This window comes from Symsagittifera roscoffensis, chromosome 7, assembly GCF_963678635.1.
Source record: "Symsagittifera roscoffensis chromosome 7, txSymRosc1.1, whole genome shotgun sequence".
NCBI classification, from domain to species: Eukaryota; Metazoa; Xenacoelomorpha; order Acoela; family Convolutidae; genus Symsagittifera; species Symsagittifera roscoffensis.
In genome coordinates this window covers 11,784,922-11,797,135 of record NC_087068.1, presented here as the reverse complement: position 1 = coordinate 11,797,135, position 12,214 = coordinate 11,784,922, and the positions used below count along the sequence as shown (strand labels likewise).

The 12,214-nt window shown below is 34.9% G+C and overlaps 1 protein-coding gene across 3 annotated transcripts in view; it reads right to left on the bottom strand.

Annotated features, from left to right (window-relative positions):
- Window positions 1-2,359: 2,359 nt before the first annotated feature.
- LOC134851125 (phosphofurin acidic cluster sorting protein 1-like) overlaps window positions 2,360-12,214 on the bottom strand; it is an 82,674-nt gene continuing 72,819 nt past the window's right edge. For all 3 annotated transcript variants that reach the window (XM_063867065.1, XM_063867067.1, XM_063867066.1), the window contains 8 exons: window positions 7,211-7,376; window positions 6,766-6,941; window positions 5,982-6,182; window positions 5,404-5,672; window positions 4,663-4,850; window positions 4,110-4,211; window positions 3,351-3,494; window positions 2,360-2,452 (listed from right to left, as the gene is read on the bottom strand). In XM_063867065.1, coding sequence (XP_063723135.1) covers window positions 2,378-2,452; window positions 3,351-3,494; window positions 4,110-4,211; window positions 4,663-4,850; window positions 5,404-5,672; window positions 5,982-6,182; window positions 6,766-6,941; window positions 7,211-7,376 — 1,321 coding nt within the window. In that variant the 3' untranslated portion in view covers window positions 2,360-2,377. The remainder of the gene's footprint in view (window positions 2,453-3,350; window positions 3,495-4,109; window positions 4,212-4,662; window positions 4,851-5,403; window positions 5,673-5,981; window positions 6,183-6,765; window positions 6,942-7,210; window positions 7,377-12,214) is intronic.

Genomic DNA, 12,214 nt, shown 5'->3' with positions numbered 1-12,214 from the left:
TTTCAATCATATATATTGTACTGATACGGAAATGCGTACTTTTCAATTTTTCAAAAAAGTGGACTTAACGCTGAAACATATTCTCTCTGCTTAATTAGGGGATCAACCGCTTGTTTAAAGAAGAAAAATACTACTCTCTCTTTCAACTGAAGTCTTCATCTTAAATTTGGCTGAATAGCTTTCGAAGGAAATTAGAAACAAAAATCTCAAAAGTCAATCAAGTTTCAAAAAACTGATTTTTCCTAAATCCATAAACTTTCCTTCTTCAAAGCATGGGAACAAGTTCTGCCTTCTACACCCTGGTGTTCAGATTGAAAATTTCCTCTCCCTAATTTTTTAGACGAACCGATTTAGCCAATAGTGTTCAAGACTATGGACGAAATTTTTTTTTAAAATGGTAAAAATATAAAAAAAGAGTTTCTCTAAAGTCCATATCAGCTTTTCTACAAAGCAAGCAAACAAATCAAGCAAACAAAATACGCAGGGAAAATCAAAATACCATGTGAAAATCAAAAATTGGACATTTTCCAAGGCCATCTTTAAGTTCAAAAGGCAGTGCATAGCGCATAGCCGCTTGAGCAGATAAATTTCACATAACTTTTGTTTTCGGTTACCTCCTTAATCTCCAATTTTGCGAGATAGTTTTTGAGAAAAAACAAAACTTATAAGAATTAACGAGAAATTACTTTTTTTATCTTTTTACTTTTTGGAAAGCCGCGTGAGAAGCGAAGATCCCCATAAGTTGATCTATTGATTGAAACTTTTATCTCATATTTGTGCGTTTAATGTTTTATAAAACGAAAACATTCAAAACAAATAGGTCAAAATTCCCTTTACTGAAACTTTCGAAGGCCGTAGAACTTGAAGTAAACACAAAAGCGACTAGCAAAATATGCACATAAAACAGCAGTCGGTTTTTTTTGGTGGTATTTTTTAAAATTATTACAGTAGTTTTTGAGAAAAACTGAAATTTCTGCGTAGATTTCAAAAAAAATTAATAAGAAGATCTCATGCAATTTAACAATATGATTTTTTTTTTCAAACAGGACCTAACACTAAATACAAATAAACCAGCTCTATATGCCATTAAATTGTTTAATTAAGCTTAAATATCATTAAATTGCATTTTTATTTGCGACTTAGGTTAGAAATAATTTTCGTAATAATACACTACTCTTCGCAAAGGTAAATAATAGCAACTATTGTTTATTTAGGCATATACCAATGATAAAATACATCTTGAAGTTGAAGAGGTGTTTCAATGGTGTGCCAAATCGCGCACGAGATGGCTGAAACTATTTTGTATGCTAGCGGTAAGTATAATTAAAATTAGCTTAAACTAAGAGTAAACTTTAAGAAAGTACACACGTCGATGATCGGTAGCTACGCAAAGCTTACAATATTTAGTATTTGACGCTTTCGTGATAGATTTTAGCTAAGTTTTTGGTTACCCCAAGAAAAAAATTTTCAGCTATCTGAGTACTTAGGCACATCTAGTTTTACGGGCTCAATTCGGTAATTAATCTTATCTCAATGTAGGGGCATGTAGGAAAAAATAGAAAAGGTGACCATCGATTCAACATAACTTAACTTGAATTGAATGTTTTTGTCAAAATGAATAATTTAAATTCACAGTATTACGCACATATAAAATAGCAGGCAAAAGAATTACTGGTAGTATTCTTGGTGTACCAAATTCAGTTCGACCAAGCAAACGTATGTGCAGAACTCAGAGAAAAGTTTTTTTTCAGGGAAGAGAGAAAACGTCAATACGCAAAGCAAGCAATTGGTGTTTTGCATGGGAATTTGGCTTTAATGTTTTTTACTAAACTCTCAACTATTTTGTTTTAAGTTGCTAAGCCGCAAAAAATCTAATCGCAAGCAGACCAAACCAAAATCGAACCTGAAATGATCGAATTGTCTCATACCTAGGAAAAAAATGTACAAAGAATAAATTACTTTAAGCTAACTATTAATCATTGCGGTATTAAAACGTATCAACAAATCCTTTCATCGTCATGCTAATCAATAACAAACATAAATTTGTAACAGATACCAGGGTGTTGAAACCACTTAGTATCAACATTCAAATTCATCGACTGAATAAATAAATCCAAAGATCACTGAATAAATAAATCCAAAGATCAAGTTTCAATTTTAATCAAGTTTTTTTTTCGTTCAACTATTCCATCCATTTAAAGGCAGGATGCTGTCTGTAACAATCAATTGCGTAACAATCGATTTTTCTTTCATGAAAGATTATCTAAAATACCGAATCTCTTCGATTCTGATTCCTTCTCACGATGGCCATGTATTCATGTCTACAGTCCACCTAATTCAGTTTAGTTTAATCGACATGTTCAGTTCTGTTTGCTTTTCAGGGTGCCAGGGGAGTGGCTCCTGGGAGGAGAACTGGAAATGATTTCACATGTGTTGGCCACTGATGTGACACCTGAAACAAAACCCCCACTTATCGTGAAGTTAATGATTATTTAACACTGTTAACTGACATCCTTTCCCGCACTCAGTAAAAAGAGAAAATAATCGATTATATTATAATTATAATCGTACTTTTAGCAAAATTATTATTAATTATAAGCGCCAAATTTAGATGTTTGAACGATTAATAATCCATTATAATGATAACATTTTTGGTGACATTTTAATAAATTATAATCAATTATAATTGATTATAAGTTTTCCTAAAATCTCTTATAATTGATTATAATCCCTTTTTCTATCAAAATATTATCTCAAATACTGAGTGCGGGTTAGTTTTTGTGATTGGCGACCCAGTGGTTTGAATTAGCGGCCTCATATACCTCGTATCCAACACAGCAAACCATCAAAAAACAAGATGTCAACCAAACGTACGTTCAAATTAAAAAACAAAAACGCAGCCTTGTGAAACCTTTTGGTAATCCTGTTTTTTTAATGATGACAACGGTATTGGTATTTAAAACTTTGAATTGTTTGCGTTTCAACAACTGCGTTTTCAACAAAAAAACGCGCAGACGCAAAATTCTCTGAGAAAAAAATCTCGGCGATTTATTCGGTTTTCTGGGGAATTAATTTAAAACAGTTTAAACAGAGCCGAAGTCATTGCCGGTTAAACTTACCGCTCTCAAATCGCTTTATAAATATAATATCAGCCTCGATATCCTTGCTTACTACTATGAAAACTACTAACTGGCTGGCGTGGACAATTTTGGCATTCGTATGAAATGAACGTATAAACGAAAAAGTATTATGGTGAAAAAAAAAATTGAAAAAACGTGTGCCGAATTTTGAACAAAAAAATACTTGCGTGGAACTTATGTTAAATTTACATAAAAATTTCGGTGTGATACCTGGAAAAATTTGACGGGTGGGAACTGTTGGCATCCGTCTATGACTAGGGTGGTCATGGCGGCGGAGGAGGGGGCCTTGCAGGAACACAACAGTCTAGTCACTCCCTCTAGTTCCACCAGCTGAGTCCTGTCTCTATCCTTCTCCTATTTCAAAACATACCAACACACAATAGCAATTCAATCCATTAACACAGGAACGGATTGTCTAAATATAGCCAATTAAGGAGACAGACAGAAAAATTTCGGAATTTGATCAAAATATACATCACCTTCAAACTATTGAATTTCAAGAATTTTTTCTGATCGACACTGTTTTGATAATACTAACTTAATTTGAAGAAAATACATCAAGAGATAGTTTTTGTTCCGGTGGGAAATATTGAAAAAAAAACCACACAACCTAGCTAAAAGACTTTGTTCATTAACGTTTTGAAAATTGTTCTGACTCTGCTATCAGAAAAAAAGAGGCTAACTTTTCTGATAACGATTTAAAAAATACAGCTTGAGGTTGCCAATTCCTCCATTTCCAACATCTTTTCAGGGTGCCACCCAAAAAATATCCTGCAAAATATCAACGAAAAGAAAACTACATACAGATACGTACAGCCAATGCAACAATCTGAACTTTCTTTCTCATTTTCCATTATGAATGCTTAAACTCAACATGAATATGTAAGCTGAATAAAATATACGAATGAACAAGTGGAAAGGAGCAGGAGATGGTTTAGTAGTTTAGACAGAGTGAGATGACCGACTGACCTTGTCTTTGTTCTTTTTGATCTTGATGCCCATCCTCTTCTTCTCCTTCGTCATCAACTGCACCGAGAAGCAGCTCAACGAAGTCCGCTGGATGTGCAGGTACTACAACACACCACACACAATTACAAGGGTGCCAAAAGTCAAGTACTTCTCAATAATTTGACAATCTTACTTAGTTATAAAATGCAGAATATTTCCAACACTTGCATATTCGCCAATTATTTAACTAACGCTTTTTAGGAGAAATAGTTACTTACAGCAAAATTACCCATAAAAATACACTTAAGTCTCTTTACGTAACCAACAACGTCGTTGATGGATGATTCATAACGAAAAGGAAAAATGTTAGCTTTTTTTGCCACAGAATCTTCGAAATTTTTCATTACTGCACGAAATTTGGCTAAAAAGGCTTTTATACGACGTTTTTTCAATCAACCCCGTCTGACATTAATTTGAGGTGCTGCTTTTGCGCCGGGAAAACCCGAAACCCAGTGTTAGACAACTCTTCAATGCAAGGACAATTTGGTCATAATTTAAGCAATTGAATTCTTACCGAGATGTGTCCCTTGATAGTCTGGTGCTCCAGTTTGCTATCCCAGACATCTATTTGAAACTCACTTCCAGAAGATATACTTCCACTTCCATTCACAGAACCAGTGCCGCCAGTTGATCCTGATGTAGATGATGGTGTCACTTGTTGTTGCTGTTGACTTCCAGAAGATATTTGACCAGTGTTACCTCCTAAAAAACGTCAGCTTACAATTCCAACCCCAGCCAGCTCTCTCCCCCATGCTACTATGATATTTGAAATTTCTGTATCAACAAGTAGTACATTCGATGAATGAATACCATTTAAGGGTGGTTTGACAAGTTTTGATGAAATCAGTGAATAAGATTTAATTAGTCTATTTTCAAATAAATACACCATGCAAAAAGAGCAGCCCATTTATGTGTAAGTATCGCCAAAATATTTAATGCGCAAAAATTTAAAAATCAAGGGGGCGCTACCGTAAGCTTCTAGAACTAGCAAAACTTTTTTTTCCACTTCAAAACAAATAGGCCTGAAAGGGCTTTAAGATCTATCAATCAACCAATCTGCTGGGTATTTATGATAGCTGATTTTGCGTTAAAAAAACACTCGTAGCCTTTGTTCTTTGCAATTTTCAGTACTATTCAACAAAAACTATCGAGTGCATAAAAAATAACCGAACATCTACTGGAAGACTGATTGACACGGCGCAGTCTCTCAATTGCTGCCTGGCTGGAATATGATAACTATTTTAAATGAATCAACCTGAACTAGTATTTCCACTTGAATCTTTCGCACCACTCCCCGTGAGTTGCACTGTGGTCGGACTGCCTAGAGAACTGACCCCACCACCTCCATCGCCCAGTGACACTGCACCCCCTGATGCTGACATTGGCCCCTGTATTGTAGTAGCGTGGGTGAGATTCTGACTAGGACTGTGGGTGGGGGCGGTAGAAGAGGAGAAGGAGGTCTGGTGCTGCAGCAGGTGTTGGTGGTGTGACATCGACTGGGGATCAGGAGGACTAGGAGGATACCTATGATGAACAAAAGAAAACTCTTGGACTAATTAGAGTTGATTTTGAGTTTGACAGCATCATAACGACAATTTTGAAGATCTCAATATTTTTCTTCGGCTGAACAGAAAATGTATTCAACAGAAACATACGAAAATTTAAAAGCTCTCTGAACAATCTTACTACTTTTGTAAAAATAAGACATTTTGTATGAATAAATATAAGAAAACCATTATAAAAAACATAATTTTAAGCAAATAGGTATTTTTTTGCAATGAAGACACAATTTGGTTCGAGCGAGCTCCTAAGATCTAACGAGATCTCTCCTACCTCTCAGGTTCCTCTTCTTCCTCGGCCAGTTGATGTGGTATAGTCTGACTGGTGGTGGCATTGTTGCTGGCGTTGCTTGTGTTTGTATTTGTGTCTAGGGATCCCAGTCTGAGGTAGTTGAGAAAGGGGACGAAAACTTGTTTTGTGGAGCCGGAAGCGTCTTTGTGATCCTCACTCGCCACAAAATGCAACAGTGCCTCACTAAATTGTTAAGAATATTCATCTACCAGAAAAAAGGACCACCATACCAGCCGCTCAGTTTCCTTACAAAGAACCCATGTTGTGTACCTCAACTAAGCCCTTTTGGGTTATTATTTTTAGGTGTATAATGTAGTCCTACCCACAAGCAAAGAGCAAGGATCATGATGGGACTCGAACTGCGTATTTTTCACTTGCGAGGCGGCTACTTATCCACTACTTCCTCAAAGAAAATACAAGCAACATCGTCATTATCTTATTTGGCACCCTTACTTTTATGATCGGTAGTTAATAACTAGGAACAATGTTGACAAACCAAATGAGCCATTTTTTTTCTATATGGTTGTAATTCATACAATCATTTTTATACCATAACTTTAAAATCATTATAAACTTAAAATGTTCGCACACAATTAGCTCGATTTGCAATATTTCGGGTAAGGTTTGCATGCCAAGCCAATTTTCATTAACAATCTCAGCTCTTGAAAAATTCTACGCTCTGCCAAATATAGTGAACTCCTTATATTCAACTTTTGTCTGACAGCAAAATTCTCCTTTTTCTATTCTTGTTCGATTGACAGCATACCTGATTGGTAGATTGACCAGTGAGGTGGACTTGGGCATCTCCATGTAGTTGACCACACTCTCCGCCAGACTGTTGGAGTACTCCACCGACCCACCTGCTCCTCCGCTTAACCCTCCCACTCCCCCTCCCCCAGTTGTCGGACCACTTCCCCCCGACAGGACAGCTGCCGACTCCAGCTGGAACCATAAACAGCGAAGCTAATGATTATAAAATCACAAGGATAGAAGTTCAAATTCTCATAAATCTATTTCCTTTTATTTTTAATGATTTGAATGATTTTACTCGTTTTCACACTGCAATATAATTCTCCAGATTGATTACAAAAATCAAATTCGCCTACTAATAAACACAATTAGCTTCATAATGCGCCAAATAGTTTCGTTGGCCGCACTTTATAAACCATCGCTATTTGTATGCATATGTTGGCGTTGGTTTAACTACTTGCCTTGGTGAAGTACTCGGAAAACTTCTCTAGGAACCCCATGTTGTCACATGCTCTCAGCATGGAGAAGTGAGTTCCCGGCAACAGGAGGAACTGCATCTGTCGGGGAAGATCTTGACTCTTCTTAGAGAAAAGATTGACAAAGTTTTGCACGAACAGAGCAACGTACCTAATCAAAACAGCTCACAGTTTCACTACAATGCCAATTTTTTTTCTGTAATAAAGCAGACTATTGAGATTTCCGGCCCCAAATTGCAGTGTTGTAATTTAAATTTGACAACTAACGAACCTTGAAAAAACACCTTCAGTTTTAAGGTGTGTCCAGTAACTTTACAACTTTATGCATGGCGAAAAAATATATCTTCGGAAAGATGAACTTAGTCCAAACCAAGTTTTACTACAATAAGTCAACTAAATGAAAAAATGAATTAATAGAACAACTTATTGACAAATCTAGCAATCAATCCACTTCTTTCTCACAGTCCGAGAAGGCAGATTATCCAAAAGTAAATCCCAGTATCTCGGATACGCTGATAAATTCAGTCTAATGACCAGACTTAGAAATTGTTACCGAAGTAGATGGCCTCTATACTTGGACGGGCCAAAAACTTGACAAGGGTGATATATCAGATGGTGTGCATCTAAATATTAGTGGTATCTAGAAAATGGTACAAATCATTTGGTCAACCACAACCTTGAGTGGCAAACAAATGAACATCTCTGAAGGGGTCGTACAAAAATCTAAATTCAGAGTTACACAAAAGCAATATATTTCTGCCTCGTTTCGGTTCTGAGGCAGATCGGTTTCGTGTAGCTGGCTGATTGACAACTTTTTATTTCATACGTAAATTAACCGTAATTAGGAAATTACAAGTCAACAAAGAATATCGAACTGACATAAATTTCGGTATTTAAAAGCAGAATTCAATGTCATAAAATACGCAAAATCAACTTTAAAACAGCGCCTGAACAATTTGTGAAATTTGTTTCGATTTTCAGTTTTTTTGCTTTTTTCACACACTGTTCTTCGTTCACCAGAAAACTCATTAGTTACGACCTTGGTTTTTTCTCGCTCAGAATTCTAGCGAGAACACAATACGTACAACATATACAGTGCTGATTTAAATTAACCTGACAAAACTCGTTAAACTTGAAATTTAAAACGCGTTTTTCTCAAATTGGGTTGAGTTTAGGAGAAAATTTATGAAGACAAAACTTGCTCAAAATTTTAGCAGAATTATTTGGTGTAATTTGTTTTGCGAAATTCGGGCCCAAAATTTTACCCCAAAAATGTGTCATTTTGGCTTTTCTTAGTTAATTAAAAATTACGCCAAAAGTACCCATTCGATCACAGCCATAATTATATCAAAGTGAGCCCCTTACGTAGCCCAACAAACTTTGAGAAGGGTATATTCTTCAAAAAAAAATTGCAAACCGTTTAAAAATTGTTTTTAAATAAAAAAATTGGTAACAAATTTCAAGTTTAACACGTTTTGTCCGGTTAATTTAAATCAGCACTGTATTCCAGCTCAAATATTGTACGTATAACACGTACAAACCAAACAAGTTGAGAGAAAAACCTTTTGATCAGAAAAGAAACAAAATTTAAGTTTTTATATTTAACTTCAAAAAATTTTTAGATCGCAGTTTACTTGAAAAAGCACTAAATAAATTGCTCAACCATGAAAAACTTTTTGCAATCTTACTTAAACTGTTACAGGTACCTATATAAAAAAACTAGGAGGTTGCCACTAACTTAGGTTCCTCATGCATCACGAGACATCGAAGTACACCCAGGCCCTCTGGCAGTTCAATGGATCGGGTTACTTGATGGATCAGAAAAAAAAAGATTTTTTTTTTGGAAATTACCCGAGAATAGTTTTTTATGGTAACTGAACTACTGAAACTTAACAGCAAACTTTTACCACATATGCCGAGCAACGCGACACGAGACAAAAAATTTTGAAAATAAGTTAAAGACGAGAATATCCAAAAAAAATTTCAGAATAAAAAAAACAAACACGAAAGAACAATGGAACTTTATTAACTCAAAATAAGGGAAATGCAAAACCCACACGAAAACAGTTTCATTAATTGCTCCTACAGGCGAACAACTAACTTATTTATTTAATATAGCAACATAAGATTGATGTGCTTTCGCAGAACTTGGTAGATACAAAGCAGAATTTCTAGAGTAGTCGGGGTTGAATATATTCACTGTGAGGAAAAGTTTCGAATTTAGACCAATTACTATTTTTTTAAACTAGAATCTGTGAAAAATCAATTACTAAAAGTACATTCAATTGATAAATCACAAATTAATGAAGCTACTGGTCCTATGAATATACAAATCATGGAGAAAGAAATGTTCAAACCTTGCATGAACAAATAAGCTTCACAAACTCAGGCAGTAATACTTAGTAGTACATTATCTGAACGAGAAACCTTCAATCGTTTTGTACCACGAGGCACAGTTCTCGAACCAAGGGTTTTCATCCTTAGCAATCATGATTTTTATTCAGCTTTGATTAACCAAATCGAGCTATTCAAATTGCAGATCTCATTCTGATAGTAGAGCAAAAATCTCCTGAATTAGTGCAAGAACACACTAGATGATGTCGACATCACTGCTAGATTATCTTGACGTTAACATTGAAAGGAATTGTCTGACGTTGAGCTCAAACAAAACAAGCAAACAAAATTTTTGTAATTACTGTAAAATAATTTATTCCATCCTATATAACATATAGAGAAGTTTTCTTACAAAATCTACAATTTTACACAAAAATTCAGCAAATAAATTAGAGAATCAAAGTCTGTTTTCTGGGAAAAACATAGCCAACAAACAGTCAATGAACGCGCGTAAACAAAGAGATACTGAAAAAAATTTAACTTTCCCGATCTTTCGAATTTCCAAGAGAAAATAGACGGTCTTAAAGCTCTTTGAACATCTACAACAATTTGTGATTGACACTTTTTAAAATATAATGAACCCATTTTGAGAAAACCAGATCAATAGGTTAAATTTCTATTTCACTGGGAAATCGGTTAAATAAATTCCATTTTCGAAATAAGAAGTCGATCACGTTTTTCAACACTTCGGCTGTTCGATAGTGAAGTTTGCCTTCCTTTTTTTGCCTTCGATAAGGACGTTTGCCTTAAAAACTCATCAGTAGGGCAGAACAGATTGATTTGAACAATATTCACAAAAACTTACGAACTTCCAGTTAATCATTCTGGGATAAAAAAAAATAATAACTAGGTGAAGCCGAGCTTCGACACACTTGCAATCAACCACAACATAAAAAATAACTAAACACAGAGGCGAACTTTGCTTCGCAAACACTTGCGAGAACATGACAAACAGCAGCTCTATAAAGTGCAATAAAAAAATTATAAATAAATCTCGAATTAATAAAAAAAAATTGGCTAAGAGTTTCGAACCTGCGACATAAATATTGAAAGACTCACACACTAACCACGAAATCTTGATAGATACCAAACCTTAGCCACAAATAAAGCCGAGAACGGATGCTATGCAATTTCCAATGCTACATTGAAAATTCCACATAAGTGATCACTTTTATTGAACACTTTCATTTGCGAGTTGGGTTAGAAACACAGAAGGTTCGTAATAACACACTAAGCTGATCGCAAGTCTAAAAATAAGTCTACCAAATTTTTCGTGTGTCGATAAAAATTCATTAGACAAACATACCAAGCAAAATATTTCAAAATTTTACAGAGGCCAAGCTGCGCTTCGCAAACACATGCAAGAACACGACCAAAAGGCAGCTCTATCAAGAGAAAAAGTAGAAGTAAGCATCGAATAAGCAAAAACTCGGCTATGTGTAGGATTTGAATCTGCGACCTACTGCAATCAAGAGATTTTGAGTTTCACTCACAATCCTCTTAGCCACGCAAGCTTAACAACCGACAAACACTAATCACGAATAAAGCAGCTACATATGCTAATAACTTGCCAATGGGATTCAGCAGAAATGGCACCAAAGACAAGACAAATAGACTCAATTATGCAAAAAAATAAGTTGGAATAAAACAAACTGAAGGCAACCACACTAACTTTGCATGTAACAAATCGCAAAGCATAAAGCCACATGTATAAATTATGAAGATATATTGATTAAGAAAAATTTTGAAATCGAGTTTTCATTATTGTTATGTTGTTTGAAACAAATCACTTTTTTTCGGTTCATTTGATGAATTAAAAATGCATCAACTGAGTTAGCTTATTAGTATTCGAATTTCAAAGCACATGCTATGAAAAAGCCGTAAATGTGCCCCAAAGGTGGCCCAATATTTGCGACTGGGTAAGAAAAAAAGAGTAGTCGTATTATAACACTAACTCTCACTTAAGTTCGCTAATGTAATAAATCAAGCAAAAATTTTTTATCCATGGAACACCAATGCTGCAAAGAAATAAGAGAACTCGCTCACAGGCAATACCCAAGAGAGGCTACATCAAAAAATGGAAATTATTACTTGAAAAAAAAATCAGATTAATCACATCTTGCAAAAAAACTTCGAAGAAAAATGAAGACTTACCTTTTACAGAAACACGAGTCAATACCAACTCACAGATCGCTCGGAGCATTCAGAAATTTTTTCTTCAAATAACATTTCATTAAGCTATTTAATAAATAAATAATTAGATAATTACGGCCACTTGCAATTTAAACAAAATAATTGATTGTTTGTAACTTTAATCATTCCATGACATAGTAATCATTCCATGCAATTATTTCATGGGCCTTTTTTCTTAACTAAGAGCTGATATTAAATTAACATAATAGCCGGAGCTAAAGAAAATAGCCGGCTAATTAGATTATTTTCACTGTTCAATTTTAACAAAACAAGCTCCATAATATAAGTCCTAACTCATTATGAACCATAGCACGAATCATGACACAGTGAAACAACATAACTCATATTTAACGGTTTGATGGCACGTAGGGCTCAAAAGTGTTTAGTTAATGTTCGAATAAT